Source organism: Rousettus aegyptiacus, unplaced genomic scaffold (assembly GCF_014176215.1).
Source record: "Rousettus aegyptiacus isolate mRouAeg1 unplaced genomic scaffold, mRouAeg1.p scaffold_m13_p_4, whole genome shotgun sequence".
In the NCBI taxonomy this organism is placed as follows: Eukaryota; Metazoa; Chordata; class Mammalia; order Chiroptera; family Pteropodidae; genus Rousettus; species Rousettus aegyptiacus.
Window position 1 is genome coordinate 89,935,142 of NW_023416307.1, and position 27,118 is coordinate 89,962,259.

Genomic DNA, 27,118 nt, shown 5'->3' on the forward strand with positions numbered 1-27,118 from the left:
TGGGGAGTCATATATCTATCAATTACCAATTCTATAGTCTCTTATATCTAAAGCACAGCAGGTGAGAAGTGACCACTGGAAAAGGGATCAAATTTTCACACACCACCTAACATATAAGAATAAAGACATTGTTCAGGCCTCAGCAAGCATAGGTCATTGTAGGTGTCATCATCTTTATCCTAATTTATAATCACTCACAACTTGTTACAAACCTTTCAGCCTCCTGTGTGGAATGATGGGCTTTAGAACAGGTGGTAAAGGAAATTGATCCTCCCAGCACTGTCACTGGCTCATTATGTAATTTTGGACCTTTGATTCTTTATAAGAACAAGATCAGGGCTACTGATTATATTAAATGAGATAAATAAGATAACATATAGAAAAGCTCTGTGCAAAGTAATTGCTCTATAAAAGTTAGTTTCAGTCCCTAGACCTCTCAGTTTCCTTAGGTCTAATGGGAACAATAATGGTATTTACCTCATAGGGTTCCTGTGAACTCGAGTTAAATGTAAGAACAGTCCCTGACAGTACTTAACAAATGATAGCTATTGGTATTATTAATGTAAGCGCCACGAGGGGGCGTGTCCACATTTTAAACATCTTTTCGTCTCCCACAGAGCCGTGCGCCCAGCACACTAAATGTTTGCGAGATATTTGCGAACAGAAGAATCTTTTGACCCACCCCCCGCAGCATGCACCACAGGTGTGTTTGAGACCAGGCCTGCCGCAGTCCGGAACCGAAAGCTCCGGATGCTGACGCGGCCGGAGCGCCTTCGCGCTTGGACGCAGGCCCCGGAAGTGGAGAGGGCGGGGTCTGCGCTGAGGGGCGAAATCCGCCGCGTAGCAAAGATGCTGTTGGACTTGTCGGAGGAGCATAAGGAGCACCTGGCCTTCTTACCGCAAGTGGACTGCGCTGGTTAGGGGCGCGGCAGCGGGGGCTGGTGTTCTGTGGTGTGGGGAGAGGGGGGCGGGGGCGACGGGCGTTCATGGTCTCCTGGCTTCCGTTGCAGTGGTCGCCGAGTTTGGGCGGATTGCGGTGGAGTTCCTGAGGCGAGGCTCGAACCCCAAGATCTATGATGGCGCAGCTAGTAAGAAGGGAAGGGGCGCGGCCCTGCAAGCAGTGCTGGGGAAGTGCTAGCCGTTCTCTGTCGTCCTGGAGAGAAAGGAGTTATTGCGACTTCGAGGGTCTTATTGACAGCGTGGTAGAATAAAACCAGAAGGGCTCTTCAGTCGGGGCTCAAATTCTGCCTGTCCTTAAATGGCTATGAGATAAAAAGCTTCTGTTTTAAAACATCTGTTAAGTCGGCTTCCTCCAGTGTAAAACAGACATGATGCCATCTGTAGAAATCCTATTATTAGTTGTTCAGACATCTCTTTTGATGAAATATTGGTACTCCCCGTCCTTGGTTGGCCGAAGGGCAGTGTTCAGAGATTGTCAGTCCCTGTTGAGTTCCTCTTCTGCCGGGCTTGAAGGAGTTGCATATTCAAGAGAAGGATCATACTCCCGGTTCTAGTCTCCAGGGGTCTGTGTTTTTAAAGAAGGTTACATGCCTGGAAATACCAGAGGCATGTAGCTGAGAGTGGAGAAGGAACACGAGGCTATTACCAACTCATTATTTTTAATTTGCGGTGTTAGGAAACATGAAATAATGGATAATACTTATTCTTAAATAAGAGTTTGAATAAAAGGGTAAATATCACACAATAATTTATTTGCTCATTTTTCCTTTTCTCAGGAAAACTCAATGTGAGTAGTGACACTGTCCAGCATGGTGTGGAAGGATTAACATACCTCCTTACTGAAAGCTCAAAGCTAATGGTAAGAGCTTCTCGCACTCTTTTGTATTACCCAGACCTTCAGGTCACGTATAATCTACGTCATAGTCCTGGCAGGTGCCTGCTTATTTCAGTATTGTTGATACATTATAATTGACTTGGTGAAGCCATACGTAAACATTATAACTATAGTGTGATCTGCTGGCATGAATACCTCATGTTAGTGTAATTAGAATTGTCTCTAATTGTGTAGTATGTATCCTAAGAAGAGGGAAAATTAAATGACTTACTTTTTTTTTGCATATTGGCAGTATCTAGCTTGATAGAGAATAGGAGAGAAAACTGCATTTTGACAATTCTTTTGATACTTTAAAATTTTTATGTATCAGACTCAGATTTTGGAATAGTGGGCAAGAGTTGCCTTTAAGTAGTGTTGTTTCTTTTACTGAAAAGAAAAAAATTAGGGAATATCATATTCTCTTTTGTCTATCAACTATTTTGTTTTAATTAAGTTTATTGGGGTAACATTGGTTAATACAATTATATAATTTTCAGGTGTACATTATGATTTGACATCTGTATATTCTATTGTGTTTGCTACCCAAAGTCCAGTTTCCTTCAGCTACCATATATTTAACCTTCTTTACCCCATCAACTGCCCCGCCCCCCGCTTCCCCCACCCCTTACGCTATGGTAACCACTAGTCCGTTATCCATGTCCATGAGTCTCTGTTTCTCCTGTTCATTTGCTGCTTTTAGGTTTATATCCCACAAAATTTGATATTGTATACTTTTTCACAGTGTTCTTGTATGATCCTTTGTATTTTTGCGGTGTCTGTTGCAATTTCCCCCTTTTCATCCCTGATTTTGTTTGTGTCCTTTCTCTTTTTGCTTTAGTGAATCTAGCCGAGGGCATGTCAATTTTCTTGACCTTTTCAAAGAACCAGCTCTGTTGCATTTACTTTTTCTATTGCTTTTTTGTTTCGGTGTCATGTATTTCTGCTCTAATTTTGATGATTTCTTTCCTTCTGACTTTCAGCTTCATTTGTTCTTCCTTTTCTGGTTTTTTAAGACGAAGCGCTTGGTTGTTTATTTGAGCTCGTTCCTGCAATGATATGAACTTTCCTCTTATGACTGCTTTTACCATGTCCCAACAGTTTTGATATGCTGTACTATTGTTATCATTCGTTTCTATGTATCTCTTGATCTCTCTTTTTATTTCTTCTCTGACTCAGTAGCATGTTGTTTAATCTCCATTTATTTGTGGTTCTTTCCACTTTCTTTTTACAGTTGCTCTCTCGTTTCAAAGCTTTGTGATCAGAAGATATGGTTGGTATGATTTCAAGCCTCTTATATTTGTTGAGACTATCTCTGTGTCCCAGTATGTGGTCAATCCTTGAGAATGTTCCTTGTGCAGTAGAGAAGAATGTATAAGCAGCTGTTTTGAGATGGAAGGCTCTGTCAATGTCAATTATGTCCAGTTGGACTAATGTGTCATTTAAGGATGTTATTTCCTTATTGATTTTCTGTGTGGATGATCTGTCCATATCTGACAGTGGGGTATTTAGGTCCCCTGCTATGATAGTGTTTTGGTCTGTTTCTCCCTTTAGTTCTGTTAGTAATTGCTTTACATATTTTGGGGCTCCCCGATTGGGAGATTGGGATCACAGATATTAATAAGTGTTATGTCTTCTTGGTGTATGATTCCCTTTATCATTATGAAGTGTCCCTCAGTATCTTTCTGTACCGTTTTGATTCCGAAGTCTGTTTCATCCGATATTAGTACCTCTACTCCCGCTTTTCTCTGAATGCCATTTGATCAAATTGTCATTTCCCACCCTTTCACTTTGAGTCTATATTTGTCTTTGGAGCTGAGATGTGTCTCCTGGAGGCAGCATACGGTCGAGTTTTGTTTTTTGATTCAATCTGCAACTCTGTGCCTTTTTATTGGTGGGTTCAGTCCATTTACATTTAGGGTGATAATTGCAATATGAGGTCTTCTTACAGCCATTTTATCTTTTCCTTTTTGGTAGCTCAGTGTTTCCATTGCTTCCTTGTCCTTGCATTTCTGTTTTCTTTATTTTGGTTGGCTTTTGTGGGTTTCTTCTCTGGTCCTTCTTGCTTTATGTTGTATATTTCAGTTCTGAATCCTTTATGTTATATATTTCAGTTCTGAATCCTTTATGTTATATATTTCAGTTCTGAATCCATTACGACGATGTAGAGGATAGTTACATGTATACAGTGATCCATTGTCTTCTGCGTGTGCCTTAACTCCATTCCCCTTTGCGAATTTGGATCTCTGAATACTCCCCTTTTCAGGCATTGTTATCTCAAATTGTCCCTATGTATGCTGAACCATCATTACTATATTGCTATAGCAATTCTGTTCTTATTATTTAAGCTTAATGCCCTGTTCTTAGTAAGGATTGCACTCCTCTGCTTCTAATTACCTGATAATCACCTTACTCCTAATTATGTATTTTTTTTTTCATTTTGTTTTAGATAACTGGCCCCTTTCAGAATTTTCTGTAATGCAGGCCTTGTAGTGGAGAATTCCCTGAATTTTTGTGTGCCTGGAAAGGTCTTTATTCATGTCTAAAGGAGAGCTTGGCTGGATACATTATTCTTAGCTGGTAGTTGCTTTCATTTAATAGTTTAAATATTTGATTCCATTCATTTCCGGCTTGTAAGGTTTATGCTGAGAAGTCTGATGATTATCTAATGGGTTTTCCTTTATAACTTACCGTTTTCTTCTCCCTGGCTGCCTTGAGAATTCTGTCTTTGTCATCGATTTTTGATAATTTTGATACAATGTGTCTTGGAGAGGCCTTTTTTGGGTCGAGGTAATTGGATGTTCTGTTGACTTCCTGAATTTCAAGCTCCAGCTCATTCCTTAGCTTTGGGAAATTCTCGTCAACTATTTGTCTGAAATGCTTTCTCGTCCCTGCTCCTTTTTCTCACCTTCGAGAATGCCCATTATTCTTATGTTTCATCTCCTGATGGTACAGCTAGTTCTTGAACTTCTCTTTCGTTATTTGTCATTCTTCAGTTTTTCTCTTCTTCCCTCTGATTTATTTCTTTTTCTGTCTTCGATATCACTGATTCTTTCTTCCATTTGGTCGACTCTATTTCCCAAGCTTGCTATTTCATTTTTCAATTATTGCAGTGTTTTTTTTTTTTATTTCCAGAAGATCTATTCTGTTCTTTTTGAGGGTCTGTCTCCTTGTTCTGCTTATCTAGTTGTTTTTTCAGTTCCTGAAATTGTCGCTATGACTTGTTTCAGAACTCCCTGAATTTTTTCAGAAGTACCATCCTGAATTCTCTGTCATTTAAGTCGCATATTTCTTTGTGTGTAAGCTTATTTTCTGGAGATCTTTCTCTTTCTGTCTGAGATGTCTTGTCACCTTGGTTGTTCATGGTGCTTAATGGACTATTTCTCTGCCTGGGCATTAATGGAAGTGTTTTCTGCTGTTTTTCCAGAAAGGTTTATTATATAAAGGTCTCTTTTTAGCCTGTTTTAAAGAGGGTGCTTTTGGTTTCTAGTAGATGACGTCTAAGTCTCTTGGATCTCTGCTTTATATAAAGCCTTAAAAATGCCTTTCCTATTTTCTTGTAAATATTTAATTTTGTTCGCTTCCCTCAGTTTCAGTTTGTCAGTGTCAGCTTCAGTCTGGGCAGTGTTTGCTCAGATTCCCCTGGGGCTCCCTGTTGTTTGGTTTCAGAAGGCATGGGGGGAAGGGTGCTCTGGGTTGGGAGTTGGGGGCTGCAGCTCAGGCTTGTTTTTGCAACAGTGACTTGTAAGAATCAACTTTTATTTTTCTGAGGTCCCCTCCCATTTTTCTGCCTTATTCCCTTATGACTGCACCCTGCCACCAGCCGGTCTCATGGAGCTCACAGATTTCCCAGGCAGGACTGTTTAGGGAAGTCTGCACCTTCTCCTTCCCCCTCCTCCTACAGGGAGCTCAGTGGGCTGTGAGAGGCAGACTCTTTATTTCTTTCAGTCCTCACCCTACACCCAGGGTTCTGACCTGTGGTGTAGCTCTTACGTGCAGATCCCATGCTCAGATGTGCTGGTGTGCAGTTTGAGTGTTTTTTGTTGAGTTTTAGATGTTCAGCTTATTGTTTCAAGGGGAGAGATCTGGGGATGTCTCTCACTCTACCATGTTTCCGCATATTCTAGATATCAAGTATTTTAACATTTACTAGGCAAAGGTAAATTTTGATGTTCTGTTGAATTCAATTCACTTTTAGATTTCTGAACTGGATTTTCAAGACTCTGTTTTTGTTTTGGGATTCTCAGAAGAATTGAATAAATTGTTGCTTCAGCTTTATCTGGACAACAGAAAGGAGATCAGAACTATTCTGAGTGAATTGGCTCCAGCCCTTCCCAGTTACCACAGCCTTGAATGGCGACTAGATGTACAGGTATGGCTTTTTTTTTTTTTTTTTTAAACCTGAAATAGAATATAGGTTTATTTTAGGTTTATGTCCTCAGGTTTATTGTATTCTTTACCACCTTAACCAAACTCTGGTTTGAAGCTAGTTTTTTTAATGTTCATTTTTAGCGCATTTCACAAATAGTTCATTTTATAATTTTCATGTGTTGAAATCAGTTAAATTTGCAAAGTTTGTAAGAAATAGGTTATTTTGGAAAAGGAGATGGTTATGCAGATTTTTAAAGTGCTTAGATTTTAAAAAATTTTTCTAAAACACACGTATACAGGTCAGGGTGCTGCTTAGTAAATTATCACATGGTAAAAATACCCATGAAACCAACACTTACCCATGACCAGCAACCTTCTCGCCTCCTCCCAATTACTTTTTCTTCCCTCTTTTCCTCACTTCTAGTACATAGATTACTTTTGTTCTTTATCTTCTATATATGGAATGATTCAGTAAATATTCTCTTACCTCTGACTTCTTCATACAGCATTATATTTGTGAGATTCAGTTCTTTTTTAAAGCCATATAGATAACCAAAAGTGAGTTTTCAGACTATTGCATGTAACTTATCAAGAAGTAACAGATAATTAAGAGATATTTATTGAATGTCGTCCATTTGCTGATTAGAGGTGTTCTAAATGCTGTGGGAAACAAGTGTGTAAGCTACTTTCCCAGCTGGAAAAGATGTTATTGTCTGGTTAGGAATATTAGATGTTTTCAAAATAACCAGTAATTAAAGATAGTTATAAAACATGGTTTTGGAGGTGTGAGGAAAGAATAGAATTGTATAAATCAAAGTAATATTAATATTTTTTAAAAGCTATAGCTCAGGTAGTTCAGTGTACAGAGGAGTGATCCAGAAAAGTTTCAACAAAAAGAGGTGAAATTTCAGTATAAACGAATGGAGAAAACCAAGGTAAATATTCTTTTTTTTTGCGGGGGGTGGGGGGCGGCGGTGGTGGTAAATATTTTTGACAGGAGACAGTATAAGCTGTAAAGGCTCACATGTATATGGGAATGAGCATATCGAATATGTGGTATAGCATACTAGCCAAACTTTATTGCATATTGAAATTACCTGGGAGATTTAAAAAATTCTGTGTTCTACCCCCAGAGATTCTGATTTATTGGTATGGGGTTTGGCCCGGACATCGGAGTTTCTAAAAGCTCCCCATTTACCCAGGTAATTCTAATGTATAATAAAGTTTATAAACCACTGTCAGTAGATTCTTCCTGATTTGAATGATGGTAAGGTGGTCGAGATAAGTTATAGAAATTCATTTAGAGGAGATGAGCAATTATAATCTAATGCAATGAGTGCTTGAATGGATATTAACACAGGATATGGTGTAAATCAGATTATGGGCTCCATTAGGGCAGGTTCTTGTTAGAGGATCTGCAGTCTTATTTACTACCCTGTCCCCAGCACAATACCTGGCACATAATAGGCATTCACTGCAAAATATAAAAAAAGTGTGGGGAATGGTGGTAAGCACCTTCTTAAGCAAATTATTTGTCAGATAGCTCTTGTATACTTATAACGTGTGGAGATGGTAAAGAACAAGACAGTTTGTGCTCTTGAAGACATCTTAAGCAGCAGGTCCTATAGAGCTCATGGGTAGGAGATCACTGTGGTTAAGGCTTTATGTTTAGGTCCTCTCATAATAACCAGGTGGAAGAGATGTGGGGTGGTCATGTTTACGAGGTTTAGCGGTGATTTATCTTATACATCTTTTCTTATGTGGGGATACATACCTTCTGACTTCAGGGATATTATTAGAAGTTCTTTTATTGGTTTTATTGATTTGCTTTAAGTTTTCCATTAGTTAGAAAATTAAGCAAGTGAATTTTCTAAAATGAACTCAAGAGAGCTCATTTTTCCAGTTAAATGAATTTGAATAGAACTGTTACTGCAAAGATTAGTATGGTTTAAAATTGAAGGTATACTGAATGTGTATTACCTCATGGTGAAATGCATTTAAGGACTAAAAAAGCTACTCAAGACAACTAATTGATTTCATGAGCTTATTACTTGAAATTATTATAAAGAATTTTAACAAGAGTAGATTCTTTTGCTTATTGGAAGAAGATTTAAATGAAGACTGGTAAATTTAAAGGCTGGTAAATTGGTAACAAGATATAGAACCTTTCATTTTTGATTAATTGATTTGTCTCATGGCAGCTGGTAGTGAATGGATAGCTACCATCTAATTATCGTACAGTTGCTTATGGGAAATAAATTAGACATCATACTTTAGTTTCTAATAGATGCATTTCCCATATTTCATAAATCACCAGCATAATTAATGCCTTTGTTAATAGCATTAGTAAATTGAATGCATCTGAACTTGAGGAGAGTGATACCTTTAGGGCTGATTCATTTAAAGTTGCCATGGTTATTTTTACAGAGAGTTTCTTCCCCATTAAAAAATAAGCCCATATCAAGAACTTTGTGGTCTGCTGTTCTTTACCAGGTACTACTGAGGGTCATTCATATTTCTTTCTGAGAAAAAGTAGGCCTAATTATATCTTACTGGGTGTTTGTTAGGGATATTATCTGGGAATTTTAAAGAATGGAATAAATACTTATCTGTAAGGTTATTTAGATAATCATGTTGTCTAAAAATTGAAGGATAGATTGAGTGACCTTAAGCCTTTCAGCAAAATAATCATGGCTCATATACACTCTTAAATATATTTGGTCCCTCTCTGTCAGTGCGGATATAGAGGAAAAAGAAGTATAAAAAATGCATAATTGAATGAGTAAGTAGTATTTTCACTCATCACATTTATTACTATTTGCCTATCTATAATCGTCTGTACTAGAGAAATGATCTTAAAGAGATACTTTAAAACAGGGGTCCCTAATTCCCATGCTGCAGACTGGTATTGGTCTGGAGCCTGTTAGAAACTGGGCTGCACAGAAGGTGAGTGGCAGGCGAGCTAGTGAAGCTTTATCTGTATTTGCAGCTGCTCCCCAGCGCATTACTGCCTCAGCTCCATCTCAGATATTCAAGCATTAGATTCCCTTAGGAGTGCCAGTCCCTTGGTGCCAGAAAGGTTGAGGACCACTGTTTAAAATATACCTTTTTTATGTTTGGGGACTAGTTCACCTAAAGGGATTGACCTATTATTTCCAAATTATTTTGAGACATTAAATTTCAGCCTTGGATCAGTATCTTGAGTTCTTTTGGAGGCCAAAATCACCTAAATTAATTGGAAGAAGTTATTAGTCAGAATATTCTGTTTGGTATTAAATTAATCCTGAAATTTTAGGTTTGGATTCAGTACTTGGAAGTCTCTTCAGTTTGGCTATTTGTCCTTTTGACATGACACCAATAGTCTTAGATAACAATCTTGCTTTCTTGTATAACAAGATGTTTCAAGTTCATTTTGTACAATTTCTCTCCCATTCTTCAAATCCACTATTAAATTACTTTCAGGAGGTCCTGGTTACTTTAAGAGAATGGTCTTTAGAGAACACACTCTGGTACTAGGGTTAAATACCATTACTTCCAAGTTGGTCATTGTTTCTAGTGGATTTTTTTCTTTTAATAATATGTCAATAGTATATATTTTTTTAAATTTTAGAGTATATTGTACAAATAAAAGATTATATTCAGTTTAATGAATAATAATGAAACAAGTACCTGTTGTAAGCTTAAGAAATTGGACAAAACCAGTACCTGTGAATCAGTCCCCCAATGACAATCCCTTCCCAGCCCCCTCAAGGTAACCACCATCCTAAATTTTCTGTTAATCTTTTCTTTATATATTTTTTTATACATGGTTTTTCAGTAAGCTATATTTCTTAGATTTTCATGTATTCTGCAAGTTGCTTTTTTATTGAACATTTTCTTTTTAGATTTATTCATGACAATTCATGTTTTTGTAGTGCTATTTAGTAAGCATTTCATTGTACGAATATTTTGGATTTATCCATTCTGTTTTAAAGAAATTTGAGATGTTTCTAACTTTGACTGTTAGAAACAAAAACTGTTGTGAATATATTTATATGTGTAAGAGTTTAAGGCCTATCCTTAGGGGTGAAATTGCTAGTAATATTTATTTTTTTCCAAAGCAATTTTCTCATCACTCTCACCAGCAATGGATAAGAGTTCCTATTCCCACCACTTGCAGTGTTCAGTATGGATAGGTTTTTCATTCTTGCTAGTCTGATATGTGTAAACAGTATTTTATTGTCTATTGGTTTTATTGGCATTTTCTTGATTCCTAATAAAGTTGATTGTATTTGCCTATGTTTATTTGTGTTACTTCTTTTGTGAAATGCTTTCTTAGATTTTCTGCACATTTTACTCTTAGTTTTGTGGGTTTTTTTCTTATAAATCAGGGCAATTCTTCATACATTCTGGATGCTAATCTTATTTTGGGTATATGTGTTACAGAATATCTTCTTTCAGAAATAAATTAGTAATTTATTTCTTTGTGGTTTGTTCATGTTTAAGAATTCTTCCACACTGGAGAAGGTTGCATAGATATTCTCATTTCTTTTTTTCTTTTCAAAGGTTTTAAAGTTTACTTTTCATTTTGAAGTCTGTGATTCATCTGAAATTTGATTTTTGTAAATGGTATAAGGTAATTATAAATATGTATTCAGCACAATTATTAAGTAGTTATTATACTCTTATTCCATTTAAAATCAAGCTTGCAAGCAGAAGCCTCAGGCAACAGATAAAACCATCAGTGACTCTAAAGCTACACCTTAAGCAGAATGGAGATCATACCACCGAAGTTCTGCAGTCAGACCCAGCCACCCTGCTCCATTTGGTTCAGCAATTGGAACAAGCATTGGAGGAGATGAAAACAAATCACTGTAGGAGAGTTGTGCGTAACATCAAGTAGTCCCAGTTTTAAGTTTTATTCTTTTTTACTCACTTGTGAATTAATGATATGAAGCAGTTACTTTTAAATACTTTTTTATATTATTGATGGTGATAAATACATATAGAGTCTATGCAAGTTCTTTTCCTGTGACAAGATATTGAGGTCATGTTCAAAAGCTAAAGTAAAGTTCCTTTCCCGGTCAGCTTCTGGAAAAATTAAGATTTGTCTTATATTTTAAATGTGTAAATAGGATTGAATCAACTGCAAGTGAATCTGTACTGTTCATATCTTCTGTATGTATCCTTTTTTGATGCTTTTGACTTTAACTTTATTTTCCTCGTTGACCAAAATTTGAAAATAAAATTGACAGTGCAGTACTGTTACTGTTCAGAATGTTTCTAGACAGTTTAGTGTTTTTGACCTTTAAAAGCAATCTATGACATTAATAGACACAGAATACTTGGAACTAAGTAGGAATTTTTTTAAATGCTATATTGTTTAGGCAGCTCATGCATTTTTCTTTGCATGTGAAGGTAAGAAGTACTTGCCATGTTGCTTAAGTTTGAGTTGTGGCTAATTAGCTTAAATATTTAGTACTGAAATTTGTATGATCATTATTGCATTTTATCAAAGACTACTTTTTTTCCTTAGTACCCAAAGCATCTAAGAGACATGCTGTCATTTATATTTATAAACAATGTTTGCAGAAGTAAGATAATCAGTTCTTAATTCTCTGGATATAAGTTATAGTCACATTTTATAATTCTATTTGAATACGTGTAAAGAGGACAAAGGGAGACCATGTTTACTACATTCCAAGCAAATATCTCTTCTTTTCAAACTTGATTTTTGTTTTATTTTTTAGTGGGTAACTAAGCTATTGGCCTGAAAAACTCAGATGCTGATTTGTCAGGTCAGCTTGATAAGAGTATTGGGACACAGGGATACTTAAGGAGAAAAATCATATGGAAGGGTAGAAATGGGGGTTCAGTTGTAAGTATGTGGTCAGGGTCTTATTCTGAGAGTCTCATCCACATGAAGCAACCCAGGAAGGCCTTTAGAACCATCAGACTTTAAGCTACATGCTAGGCTCTATCAACACTGTGCCTCTTAAGAATTAGAGATTTTTAGGTCAGAGTGACATCATATTTCTTCTTTCTTTTATGAGAGAGCCTAGCAGGAAACAGAAGCCAGAGAAAGAAAAGCACAATTGAAATTGCGATCCATTGGTCCCCTGCAAGCATCTGAATCACTCTTTTCCTATAGGTATATGTTCTGCAGTTACAAAATAACTATATCAGACATTAGCAAACTATAATCACATAATTTTTAATTATAGTGATAACTTGATTAATGAAGCTTTCATATTAACAGCAGCACAAACATCCGGTTTAAAAGCAACATGCTTGCCAAGCTAAGATGATAAAAGTAGCTCTTTGAGTTTTATTTGTCCACATTTGGTAGAAGATAAGCGGGTTGACCCCAGCCAAGATTGAAATAATATCCCTGTGTCCCCTCAGGGCAACCTTTCTTCTGCTTCATATCCACTGTTCTTACCCCAATCAAAACAAGAAACCATGTGTTAGTTTTTTTTCATTTTTATCAAACTCCCCTGGCCATCTTTTTCTATAATCCATTATTCTTTCTGATGCTCTGCCTTCACCTTTTTGGGCCAGAGTTAGTTGGGAGCAGTCTCCTCTAACTTTTTGAACCTGAGGCTCACCTTTTAGTTCAGACCATGGAATAAGGCTGTTCCTTTTCTTGTTTAAATATCCATACCCTTATGGACTCCTCTGCCTTGTTTTATGGCACGTTTGAATTTTTTTTTTTTTTTTTTGTAGCTTGTATATGAACATATTTTCTGCAGGTACAGTTACTGTTCTATTCTTTTTTATGACTAAGTTTCTTGACTCTGGGTATTGTGCCTTTCCATTTATAATTATCTAAATTCTTATTAAAACATTTTAGATATGAGTATGCTGATTTTTTAGGATTGGCTGATACCTGTTTATACTTAGGTATCATATCCTTTATGTCACAAACCGAGAACAGTAACATCTCAGCTCTCAGAACAGAGCTGTACTAGAAATAACATATGTATCACAAAATCTGTATGTACTTCACCCACTGGAAATCTCCTTTGTGTTTCACAAGATGTCAGTGAGCTTGTTTTTTATCTATGGTTATAAGCTTAGGCGAATTTAAAGCAGCAAACTGGAAAGGTAGTGGGGAAATGATAAAATATTACCTTCTTCGAAAACTGAAAAACAAGAACTTGACAGTAAGGAAAGTTTGAAAAATTAGTAAAAGTGTATAAAGCATACATATGTGGGTGCTCTTAAAATTCATAACAGTATATAACCTTTTAGGATATAATCCTATGAGAAGTTTAGGAGGTCAGTCTTTGGAGCTAGACATAGGGTTTGAATTTAGGCTCTGGGGCTTATTTTAGATCCTTAATAAATTCTCAAAATCTTGTGGCTTTTTTTTTTCATCTCTCAAATAGAAATAACACCTACTTCATTGACTTGTGGGGACTAAATTGGACCTTGGATACAGAATGTTTCTCATGGTACTAGGCTTTAGAAAATACTCATGTAGACTGAAGATCTCATTATTTTGTAGCCTCGAATTATGTCTGATATACTTTTAAGAAACAGAAAATGTTATTTGGTAGTTTTCTAGGTAGTAGAATTATGACTGTTTCTTTCCTTATTTCTATAATGAGCTTGATGACTCATAATATTTTTTAAAAGTCTTTGAAGTTGAAGGAAGGAGAAAATATCAGCATTTAAATACATTTTTAGTAATTTTAATTATTAGAATGATATACATATAGTTATCTAGAAAACTCAGCTATTCAAAACTACTCAGCCTCCAAAGGACTCAGGTGGACATGCTTAGGTTTTTACGTACTGGCTTGGTCTAGATTCCCTTTTTTTCTCTTTTTTTCTTTATGCCAGTGAAAGAAGCATGGGAATCTCAAGACATTATCTAAGCCAGTTCTCCTTTTCTGGATAATACTACATCTGTGTTGTTCTTAATCTCTAAAAGAAACCACATAATACTTGGTAGTTTTTTACAGCCCTCTTATAGTTAGGAAGTTCTGTCAGCTGCTATATTAAAAGCTTACCACTTTAATTTACTCATCTGTGTACTTATTTTTAAAAATATATATTTGATTAAGGCCCTCCTTAGCATTACCCTTTCACAGTTTCTATAATAGGTTATTTTCATCTCTTTTCCTTTCACAAATGGTAAAAAATATTTTGGTGAAAAGGATATCTCTCGTAAAACATTGCCTCCAATTTAAATATATTCACTTTTAAAACTACCATGGCTATTATGTTCAAACTTAAATACTTAAAAAAAAAAAAAAAAAGTCCAACTCCACCATTAATATGGTTAGTTCCATCAGCTTTACAGACTTTGAAGGTGATGTTTTAATTATAAAAGCAGAGTAAGCCCATTTTTTCTTTGCTGTGCAAAACAGTGTACTATGGAGATGAGAAAACAATGATATACTTTATGGCATTAAATTGTGTATTTAATGTTTTGATCACTGAATAGTAATGGGTCTTTGTTTTCTATTTATATATCTCTACTCCTCTCTGCCCAGGAACTCAAAGGACTTAATTATGTTTGATAGCCACGAGTCTATAAGATTCCACTTACCATAATGGGGAAATGTAGGAAACGTAATTTTATTTCCTTAATGGACTAAAAGTGAAAAGGTGCAGGTGGAATACAGATATCTGTATTAATATACTCTGAATATGTCTTCGACTCAGATTGTTGCTATTAAACCCAAGGAACTTTTGATAATATGAGTGTTGATTTTTTATAATTTTAGTGTGAATTATGTCTGTTATCATTAGGAATATTACATGGCTATCGAAGTTGGAAGCCATGCTCTTTTACTTTGCTTGAACCAAAATTGACGCTTTTTAGTTGCAAAGACCACAATTTTCATTTTCCTCTCTTGCAGTTATCATATCAACAACCAGCTAAAAAAAGGAAACAGAAAAAAGGATTTTCGCCCTTTCTCATAAACCATATGAGGTCTTTTAACTCTTGTCGTCTTAATTTTTCTTACTCTTTGCTCTCTTACATTGAGCTGTAATCCACCCATTTACATGTGGCATGTTGATAAGAAAAACAAAGCAAATTTAAAACCTTCTTTAAAGCTTAGCTCTTTTACAATGGTACTGACTCAGTTTTGTTAAATATTTATTAAGTGCTTAGAGTGATCCATGTTGTGAGTCCAACAAAGGATAAAGTCCTAATCTCATTTGAGAGTGCTCTCATACTGTAGCATCCTTGAAAATAGTTTGTTTGAGCCATAAACTCATTAAGCTGCAAAAAGGAGTCTCCTAAGGAGCCTATTCTGAAAAAAGGAAAGCTTCCCTGGGCTGCTATCTGTTGGAACCTCTTTTCCTTGGAACTCCACCTTTTTCTAGAAGGCAAAAACTCTAATATGATTCAATGGCTAGAGATGGAGAAATGTGCAGAGGAAAGGATAGAATCTATCCTTTTGGAATTCTTGGACATAGTCGGGATGCCAGAAATTATCTTTATTCCTTTTTTCAGTGAAGTGGAGTTCCCTGAGGTAACCAGAGGTGTGATGGGAAAAGCAAATTGAGTTCTTTTTTTTACCTGCATTTCAATGTTGTGATTGTCATAAATCCAATGAGAAGTGGATGCCTGTGGTTTTGAAGGAATGTGCTTAGTTCACAGAATAAAAAGGCTTCTCAGTTAACTCAAAGACTAAAAACACAGTGATTAAAATTCAGAGAATGAGGAAAAGAAAATCCAGGGAAGTCTTCGAGTTTCATTGGGGCGAGTATAGGTGATTAGGATATGATTTTCTGGCATGGTCTGCAAACCATGCTTTTATTCCAAATAAATAAAAAGTCCTTACAAAGCTCATGTGAGTTTAAGTGCTGCAACATAATAAAATTGCTTGATTTGCAGCTGAGACTATTGCACAATTCATAGAGAACTAAGGCTGCAGGTGATTTTTTCACACCTCAAAGGCAAAAATGATTTGTCTCATGATATGGGCAATGTAATTAAAACCTTTTTTTAATGTTCAGACTCTAATGATGTAATTATTGTGGTTTTTTTTCCTTATGCTTTTTTCCTTCCACTTTGTCTAGATGTAAATACCAAATTCCATGCCTTTCTTAGGCCCTTAGAACAATTTATTTTCATGCCAAACTGCTCATTAAGCCTCCTCCCCTCCCTTTAAAAATTGTTTTATTTTTGAGAAATAATACACATAACACAAAATTTACCCTTTCAAAATATACAGTTCATTGGTTTTTAGTATGTTCACAAGGTGTGCAACTATCACCACTATCTGATTACAGAACATTTTCATAGACCCCAAAAGAAACCCATATCCATTAGCAGTCACTCTTCATTTCCACTAATCTACTTTCTGTGGATTTGCCTCTTCTGGACAGTTTAGATAAGTAGAATTATGTAATATGTGTATGGCTTTTTGTGTCTGGCTGCTTTCACTTACCATAATGTTTTCAGAGTTCGTGGTATAGTCTGTCAGTACTTCATACCTTTTTTTGTGACTGAATAATACCTCATTGTATGAACACTCTCCCCTTACTTATTACAGTAAGTAAGTAAGTAAGTATTCCTTGTTTTACTATGGAATTAATCTGTTGCATTTTATTTTATGGTGTTTATAAATCTGACAGAGTAAGGTGTTTTCTACAATTACGGTTTTCTAGAATTATCTTCTCAGATACAAGTTAGAAAATTCTGAGAGTGAATTCTTCTAGCCAGTTATTAGTAGAGTTATTCTCCAGTGAACTGTCTTATTTTTAGTCTTATTCAAAAGTTATATCAAGTAGGGAGCAAGTCAGCTAAACTGTTGAAGAAATTTTTAGTAGAAATCAGCCCCAAAGAAAATTATATCCTTTATTTAAATTGAAAAATTTCCTACTAAAATGAAGGATGTTCTTTGGGCATTTTATAGCGTTAGAGAAAATAGGAAAGCAACTAGGGAGAATTTATGTCTTTCCATATTCATTTTGTATATTTTTCATATTAGAAAAGTAAAGCTATTAAAAATTTATAACCATTGTCTATAGTGGAATAGAGAAAAGTGCATTACTTTTGCTTAAGTGCACTCTTCAGAATATCTCTGAACAAATTTTGAAATAGTGTGCTGAGGGATCTCTAGGACACTATTTTGCAGATGATGCCTCTGCGGCAGCCATTGCTTCTGAGGCTCATAAGCCAGTAGAGGAAATAGGAAGGTAAACAACATTGATTTAATCAAACGTGATTAAGTGTAGGAGAGAACACAACAAATCAGTTCTGCATACATAAGAGAGGGAGTGAGTAGTTCTCACTAGAGACATCAGGAAGGCACTTTTTCCCTTGATCATTTTTGCTATTTGGGTGGTTGCACCCCAATCTACCTTTTGGTAATAACCTCTTCTTAATTGGGTAGAGTTTGGTAGGACTGTCAGACAAGAGACCATGTCTTCCACTGTTCGTGATAAGCCTGTAAACCTCTCTCTTGAGACTTTGGAACCTGAGAGAATGACTTTGGAGTCAGAAAGAATGGTTTTGGCAGCCTTGCAAGATGCCCGATGGCTTGTTATGTGGTTCGTGACAATGGTCCTGTTCTTGTCTTTCAAGGGCCTGATTTCAGAGCTGCCCCTGATTCTGCAAAGCACCTAATACATTTCCAATTTTTTTATTCTCTGCGTAAGTTAGGGTCTAAATCAATATTAAAGAGGACAAAAATACAATTACATTTTGTAAATTTGCATACTTTATTTCATAAAAATGGGATTTTTGTAAAATAGCTCTGCAAATAGGCATCAGAAGGCATTATTTTAGGATATAGGTTGAGTCCTACACTTTAATAATAAAAATCTCACAGTTCATTAGGGAGATGAAGATTCAAATGAACCTTAATTAGTATTTTTCTTTTAATGCTGTACTGTTCCTTTTATTTGTTCTTGTATCTGCTCCATCTTGTCTATAAACTATTTCATTAGAAGTTACAATAATCTGGGTGTGGCTCCATAGTGTAGTGGTAGCACGTCCGCTTTGCACACAGAAGGTCCTAGGTTCATGCCCCAAGTGGAGCCACGGTTCATGCCTCAGGTGCACCAGGTCTCGGGTGCATCTGGTTCCCCCTAAGTGAACTGGGGGTGGCAGGCCCTGGGCGTACCGGCCTGGGTGTGTACCCAGGAGTGCATGAGAGGAGACACCCCACCTTCAGAGATCCAGTTTTTAAGGGGAGACGGCAACATTCATATGTCAGGGGTGGATATGGGAGGGTAATTGAAGAGGGGGCGGGAAGAAGTTACAATAATCTGGTAGTTTCACTGTAATTCTTTTAATATAGTTTGCTTGCAGAAATAAGATTTAAAAATAAAACTAATTATCAAGTGAAACAGTGCCTAGAATAGTACCTGGTACATAATAGTTAAAGAAACTAATGAGCAAATTAATCAGTAAATGAGAGTGTATGAATAGTATATACGACATGCTCTGTGAAAATTCAGAGTAAGGAAAAGCACTTCAGCATGGAGTTGTGAGAAAACAATTTTCCAGTTGTTGAGAGAAGGGCAGGATTTGAGCAGATGGATGAGCAAGGTGGTCATTCTATGCAGGAAATGATCAAAAGGCATGACTGGAAAATCAGAGGCCGTACTTTTGTAACCTGAGCTGCGGTTTGGATTATGGCCACTGTGCAGAACGAACCACTGTCACGGCAACCGGAGATCTGGTCTGCCCTCTGGACCCATTTTCTTTTTCCTTTTCTACTACAGGCCGCCGTTCTCTGGAGCCTTGGGTATTTCAGACGTGTGGGGAGGGCATGTCAGTGTCATTTGCCCACTGTGCCTTTCAAACTTTCCTCTATCACCTTTGTTTCAGAGCACTAGCTCATTAGAATTTATTCCATTCAGCTATGCCCCCTTTATCATTAATAGCTGCTTTTCATGTACTTCCTGGATTTTTCCCCTTTTCTATTCATCCATCAATCCAACAAGCATTTATTGAGACCTACTATGTTCTAGGATGTTTTAGGTGCTGAGAGTACAGTGGCAACAAGAGAAAATCACTGCCATCATTAACCGTACATTCTAATGGTGTGATAAATAATAAAATAAATGTGTGCTAATTTTAGGTGTGCTAAATGCTCTGAAGAAAAATAAAAACAGAGGTTGGAGAGAGGGGTTAGAGTTGAGAGCTGCCATATTAGGTAGACTGGTCAGAGAAAACTTCTACAAGATGATGTTGGAGCAGAAATCTAAAGAAAGTGAGGAAGTGAGTTGTGGAATATTTGGAAGAAGAGTATTCAAGACAGAAGGAGAAGTATATGCAAATGCCTGGAGGTGAGAATGAGATTGGTTGATATGGCTGGAGTTAAGTGAGGATAGAATTGATCAGAGCACTGGGCAGCAGCAAGATGAAGCAGAGCCTTTAGATTCCAGCTGTTCTTCTCCCCCAAGTTCTTCCATCAAACTGGGTATGTGGATGATCCATCCAACACCTTGGCTTCTCATTTTCTTGATCTCATTTCCCAAGGTCTTCCCTGTTTCATTTAGCTACTTGCTTCCACTGGTATACTCTGGACATTGTCTCCACCTGAACTGTTCTATTTCTGAAATCACAATGTCCAACCATCTGTCCTCTGAAATTGATCCATCTCGTTGGACAATTACCTCCCACAGTCCATTTCTTGAGCTTCAAATGGACCTTCAATTCTCTTATCCTCTATTCGACAGCCTTCATTTATTGACATTTTCCTCCTTATCCAGCCTTGAATTCACAGCCTTGAATTCACTTCAAATAAGCCATCACTGTCAATATTCTAAATCCTTTCTGTTTCACCTTCTATTGCACCTATCTTGCATACCATATATGAATTCAGCTGGCCATCTTTTTTCTTGCTAGTTCATGGGCTTACAGAGACAGGAAAAACATGCAGAATCACACAGGTTATCAGGCTTATACATTAAATGGTCATCAATCTCAAGCCCTTAACACTGCCTGACTAGCCTAATGTTTCCCTAGTTAGCTGTCTCTCATTTTCAACAACTATCTCAAACCTCCACTCCCCTTAAACCTCTGACCCACCCACCACCCCCTCTCATTCTCCATCAGTGACGGCCTCCTTCACAGAACAAGTAGAAGTGACCAGATAGGAATTCTCTCTACTTCTGATCAACAAACCTGTAATCCTCATTGTTCTCTGCACTGATACTCCTCTTTCTCTCCAGTCCAGTAGAGTCATCTCTCACATTTCTGGATCCTACAGCTTTTGTATCGTCTACTTATCCATCTTCCTGATTTCTTTCCATTAAAAAAAGCATTTTCCAGTCTATCTCATCTTAATATCCCTTGACCCACATCATTCTTAAGTTACCATATATTCTCTCTCTTCTCCATTTCAGTAACTACTGAAAAAGTTCACCTTCCCTTCTCAAACTATTCCTGGTAACATTTGCAGGACTTTCCGTGTTGCTAAATCCAATGTACATTTTTCAGTCCTCATCTTACTAGGTCTTTCAACAGCATTTGACAGGTTAATCACTCTCTTTCTAAAAACTATACCCTTCCCTATCTTTGTGTATATGTATGTGTGTGTGAGAGAGAAAGAAACACTCTCCTTTTTTTTCCTCCTACATTTTTGGAGGTGTATTCTCATTCTTCTTTGTAAGACTCCGTTCCCTATGCTTCTCTTAGTTGTAGATTTTCCTTACAGCTTTGCCCTAAGCCATTTCTCTCTACAGATTTATACCAAGTAATTTAGTTAATTCTCTTGGCTTTAATTACCATTAATTTTCTGATAACTGTCAGCTATAGATCTCTAACCAATATTGCTTACCTGAATTTGAGACAGTGTAACTACATATCAGCTCTCTGCACTTAGATGTCTAACAGGTGCTTCAAACTCATGATAAACAAAATTCAACTCATCTCTTATAAACTCACTTTTCTTCTAGTGGTCTGTATTCAGGAAATGACATTGCCAGCCACAGTTGCTCAAACTAGAGAATGAATTTCACTCTTGGCTTCTCTCTCTCCCCCTCACTCACCACAGCTGGTCAATTGCCAAGTTTTATCAACTCCACCTTAAATTAGTCCACTTCTCTCCATTCCTGTGGCCTCCATGCTCTTGACTGGGCTACTGTATCTGCCTCCAGTTAACTGGTCACCCTGACTCCCTCTTAAACTTTCTCCCCATACTCTCCCCACACCAACCTATGCATTTCTACACAACAGCCAGAATTATCTTTCAAAAAGAGAAATCACATCCTTTGACTACTTAAAATCCTTCAGTTGGCCTGCATGGCTTTTGCGATAAAAGCCTGGCCCCTGCCTTTATTTCCAACCTCATCTCTAGCACTCTCCTCTTCCTATGGCATGTTCTTTCATTGCTGTCCCTTCCACCATCTGGATCCTCTTTTATCACTTACCAAGGTAACTCACATGTGTTTCTCTGCATTCAGCTTAAACTTCATTTCTTTCAAGTCAGGAGCCCCTCTGTTCAGTTTACATAGTGCCCCATGCTGCCCATATAGGTTCAACAACAGCTTTTGTTGCAGTTAATAGCTTCATTACTTATTGTTTACCTGGATTGTAAGAAATGTATTTTTGTTTTCCTATGTATCCCTGGTGTCAGTCACTATGACTGGTACATGGTAAACTATTAAATACTGAAGAGAAAAAGAGGGAGAAAGGAATATAAAATGGAGTAGAGTACAAAATTTGCATATATTTTAAAGTAAAACAAGGCTCCAAATAAATTTTGCTTTTCTGTCACACAATTATGGTTTGCTTTAACCTCACAAGACAAGTTACATGTCGGCCTTTCTATTTTTTTTCCTGTAGTGAGAACACATATTGAGGACATGTAGATTCCACTGAGTGAACAGAGCCGATATTTACTGAGACCAGTGGTTTTCAGCCTAGGCTGCCCCTTGGAATCTCTTGGAGAATTTTTTAAAATTCTGTTTCTGAGTCTCTCGCCTTTATAGATTCTCATTTAATTGGCCTGAGATTTGTAAAAGCTTCTCCACATTATTCTTATATACTGCAAAAATTAAGAACATGACAGTTAATAGAATTTTTTTCTTTGTGATTTACTTCACTGATATTTGGGCCTGTTGGAGAACAAGAAATTCAAACAATCCAGATTTAGCAGTGCTGTGATTCATCACTTTGTGCTTTCATCTACAACTAAAAATGACAAAGTAAAAATAATTCATTGGTACAAATAACTTTCGGGTCCAGAGATACTGTTGGTTTTAGACAAACTTGATCCAGTGGCCCAGCGATGGCCCCAGTGACCACTAATTATCTCTCTCTTGCTCTTCCCTACCTTGGTGTTGGCTTTTTCCTAATTTAGGTCCTCCTCATGGCCAAAGATGGCTGCTAAAGGCACTTGGGAAGTGAACCTATCTTGGCTCCAGTATCATTATTAGGAAAAGTTTTCAGATTTACTTTGATTGGACTGATTTAGGTTACAAATCAGTTGCTGTGTTTAAGGGGTTGGAATGTGCTAGAACAAGAGTGGAGTCATCTTTTCAGGAACCGCAGCAAACCCCAAATGAACATAAGGTGTTTGGGGAAGGAAGAAAGAAAAAAAATCAATACCGAGGTCATCAAATGCCTGCTATAACCACATAGTGGTTTGGCCTAGCTGCAGAATTGTTCACAAAACTGTAGTAATGCTTTGTAGTGTGATACTATCGACTATAAAGTACATAATACTTTATAAGTAACATAGATACATTTCTATATCAATTCCCACAAAATGATAAGCTAAATATTCATCACAAAACTGTTTAATGAGAAAGAATTTGAGAACAGAAAATTTGATTTGCATCCTGCAAATGTGTTGCTTCACGTATGGCTTTTGCTTAGTGCCTCCATGAACAATGTCTTCTCACCTCATTTTGAAAAAAAATTTTAGACCCTGAAGAGAGTTGTGTTTGTGGCTTTCCATCCCCCAAGCTGAGTGTCACCAGCCAAGAAGATTCTGTCGAACTTTGCTTTTTATGATTTTCATTATGAAAACAATAGGGTTTAAATCCCACCTAAAATATATTATTGAGTTATAACATTGAGTATGCCATTTCTAACGACGTATGCTAAGAGAAAAAACACACACAAAAATTTCTCTAAAAGTCTCCTTCCCTCTCTATATCTTCCCGGGGATGCTAACTCTTTCTAGTTAAAACCTCACTGTTCTAGAGCTTGTTCTCACCAAATACCCTTCTGGTTATAATTTGGCTTCGTATTAAAAGTTTCTCATAGCCAGAAATGTGCTAACCAGCAAACATGGAATTTGGGGTCTGCTTGTAATTATGTTTCCATCGCAAGTTAATTATTGCATTCATCAGCCCTTAGAGTCCCATTGTATCTACATGTGCTGACATTTAAGTTCCTGAGTTTATAAAACTGAGGACTACATTCCAGAACAAGGCCCCTGCCATAAGCTTTACTAAGATCAAAAATGTTATTATGTCCTGGCGGCCAGACAGTTGTTCTTCAAGCCACCCTCAATAGACTCCTTTTCATGCAACTTATACCAGTAAAAAAATTTTTTAAAAGAGGAATAAAATAAGACAGGTAGAGTTTCTTTTACCATTTAGAAATTCAGTGCACACATTCCCAAACATAAAGAACCTAAAGTGTCACCATCCTAGGGCTGATTATGAGAAGTTTCCTTGAAGACAGTGCTTGTGGTGGGGAAGAATTCAGTAGCCAGAATGTGAGCATTGAGTAAATATCAGACCTAAAATCTCTGAATCATCCATGGAGGTTGAAAAGAAGCTTATCTGCAGAAGGTGGAGACTGAATTCATCTGCAGGGCTGCAAGTTCCATTATTACTGAAAGCACAGAGGGGCCTTCTAATGATGATGCATCATGGGCAAATCCTCTGCAGAGATGCAGTTGTTGTTCTTGACTTTAGAAGATTTCAAACATTACAAAAGTAGATGGAATAGTATAATGAACCCTTAAAGCCCATCACTTAATTTCAATAACAATCAATTCATGGCCAATTTTGTTTCAGCAAAACCCCCACCTATTTTGCTCTGTGTCACCCACTCCAACTCCCATATAATTTTGCATCAAAGCTCAGACATCATTTCTGAGATGGATATTTTTTAGTTGAAGAGCAAACTTATTTTGGCTAGTAATATGAAAATGGTCACCACGGTGAGAGGTTTGCATTTCTTCAGGTTACAATTCCCTTGAAATAACGTGTCTTTGTTAAGTGTAAGATTAGGCTACATTATCCCAGGAAAATGTTGCTTGTTCTTGGGGGAGTATAGTATGTGCAGTTATTTAAGGACTGTTCACAGGAAATCAAGAACAAGTCTGAGGATTTCAGGAAAGGTGTACAGGCCAGATCCTCACCTTGAGCCTTATGGAACTGGCCTAGGTTTGACTAGGTACAACCCATCGTGGCCACAGGAGACCCTTCCTGCCACAGGTTTTGTTCCAAGACTGAAGAATCCAGACTATGGAAAATGTCTTGAGTTCTGACTACCTTTGGGGTCAATACCACACTTTTCTAAATGAAAAGGTGAAGGCATTTCACAATGGGAGTGGACATTCCCATTGGAGGTAGATAGCCACGAAGGTCTTTGACTGAAGTTATTAGGGTTAGGGTTAGGGTTATGTGCCTTTCTCTCATAGCCTGAAGAAATATAGGAGCTTGGATTTCAGTTAGAAACAGGCTCAAGGCCCACATACAGAGGGGAGGATAACTGGCCCCTGCCTTACTAGGGCTGGCAGGGAGTTAGGCAAGGAGGGTCCACGATCTGGACCACAATTTTAGGGCCATTATTTACTCAATGCTCACATTCTGGCTACTGAGTTCTTGAACATTCTGATAGAGGCTACATCTAGTAAGACTTATAAGTTGTCTTCTGTGCTGTCTTTTCCTTCTGTTATTTCTGAACCTTCAATAAAACCATGTTGAAAGTTACAGTCTAGTTTCACCAGTCTAGTATGAAATTAATAAAAGAGAACATACATAAGACAAATCAGTATAAGGGAGAATAATAGCAACGTTCTGTGAGAGACCAGTCCTGACATTGTGGGAGGACATTTGCACAGAGGTTCACCCCCTTGAAACCAGATGCAATGACCATGATGGTCCTAAAGTACAGGAGACTCTTCCAGGGATTCTTAGTATTATTTTGGAAGGGAACCTGGTAAAAGACTAGGTCTCCTGTTTCCCTGTGGGTAGAATGGAAATATAGGAAAGATGCCTTTATGCTAATCTCCAAGATCCACGAGTCCTGAGCCTATTAGTGATAAATATCAATGTATGTCATATACATTCATGTTGTGGATAGTAAATTTTTAGAAGGATACATAAGAAATTGTTAACTGTGTTTCCTCTGGGATTTCACTTTGTATTCTTCAATACATTATAAAAAGTTTATAAGTATATATATTATTTTTATAATATGTTAACTAAAATAAGATAAAATATATTAAACCATATCTTAGCTGAACCAAGAAGTTAATGCTACACTAGGAATTAAATAATGGAGAAAAATAACATTTTTAACATTAGCCCAAAGTGGTTTACATTTGCCAAGCTCCTTCTGAATTTTCCTTCTGCAATGTTCCTGCTTTTTTGGAGGGTGGGGCTGGAGTGGGGGTTGAAATTGAATATTTTATTAACGTAGTAATTGTCTTTAGATTTTAAAGGAAAAAAAGATGAAATATATTCTTCCATTATTAAACTACAAGCTGTGGAAACTGTAGTATTCTCCCAGATTTATACTACTTGTAATGATATTAATTCCTTGCACATAGCATTAGAGCAAGGTTCTCATTCCTGGCTGCATACCTGAAGCCTGGCACCAAGGTCAGTAAACCTGGAGTGGGCTCATCTGATCCCACCTATATTTTTAATTTTAAAAACGGTATAGGTGATTCTGACTTATGGCCACAGTTGAGGTCCTGCATTAGAAGAACTGGCGGGTGGCGGGGAATACTATAGGGAACACCCCCAGAAAACTCAACCCGAACTTCTATGCAAGGTGAGCAGGCGTTAGTTGGCTGGTCCAGCTCAAAGATTTCCTGAAAATGAGCAAATAGCAGAGCCGAATATAAATTGAACCCTGACAAATACGCATTTGTAGTTAAAATATACTTGCTAAAAAGTTATTTTGAATTAATTTTTCAATTCCACTCTGGCTTCTGAGTCTGTTAGTATTTTTCTTCCTTGAATTTCATGAAAATCTAATGCTGGGTAAATAAAGAGAAAGGAGAAGAGAGAATAGGGTGTGCTGAAGAGGTATTTTTAGAGTGAGTTTTAGGATTATTTTGAGGTTGACATTAATTCATTTTGAAGGGGCAGGGAAATATTCAAACGGAGGTAGCATGAGGTTAGTATAAAAAAATTGATGTAGCCTCTAGTTCTGTTGCTCACTCTCCAGGATTTGGGGCCAGCGCATTAGTTTCTTATGTCTAGTTGCCTTGATAGCACAATAAAAAAAGGATGGAACTGGATACTCTCCTAGCCTTATAGTTCTATTTATATGTGAGAGAGAACTGTGGCAAGAAGGGGCAGGTAAGGCCTAGGAAGGGGAAAATGCCTTTCAAAGTAAACTAAAACTGGAATTCTTAACTTGGGTTCTTTGGAGAATATCAAGTTTTCCATGAACCTCCTAAAATTACTTACAAAATTCTTTGTGTGCTTTTTTGTTCCAGTGGTAATGGTCCATGGCTTTCCGTAGATTCTCAAACCATTAGGAAGGATTAAATGGTGCTTTCTTTTTCTCCCCCCGCCCCTTTTTTAAAGTGGCCTGGAAGTAGGGGTAAAGGGTACAAAAATTATTCCAGTTAGGAAGACAGAAAAGAGAGCTTGTTGATTTAGTGATATGTGGAGGGATCCCATTGGTTCCTGGAACTGAAACAAAAGGCAAGTGATCACATTGTTTGAAGCCTGTCATGGGGGAAAAGGCAGAGAAGAGGTGGGAAAGAAACTATAAACAGAAATTCTAGGTGAGGGACCAGGTAGTTGGTA

The 27,118-nt window shown here is 37.1% G+C and overlaps 1 protein-coding gene across 1 annotated transcript; it reads left to right on the forward strand.

Moving 5' to 3' along the window:
* The first annotated feature begins 766 nt into the window (after window positions 1-766).
* Window positions 767-12,394, forward strand: COMMD2 (COMM domain containing 2). The gene is made up of 5 exons (XM_016120233.2): window positions 767-916; window positions 1,011-1,088; window positions 1,737-1,819; window positions 6,030-6,203; window positions 10,887-12,394. Exons 1-5 carry the CDS (start codon window positions 850-852, stop codon window positions 11,082-11,084), a joined length of 600 nt encoding a protein of 199 aa, XP_015975719.2. The 5' UTR covers window positions 767-849; the 3' UTR covers window positions 11,085-12,394.
* The last annotated feature ends 14,724 nt before the right edge of the window (window positions 12,395-27,118 follow it).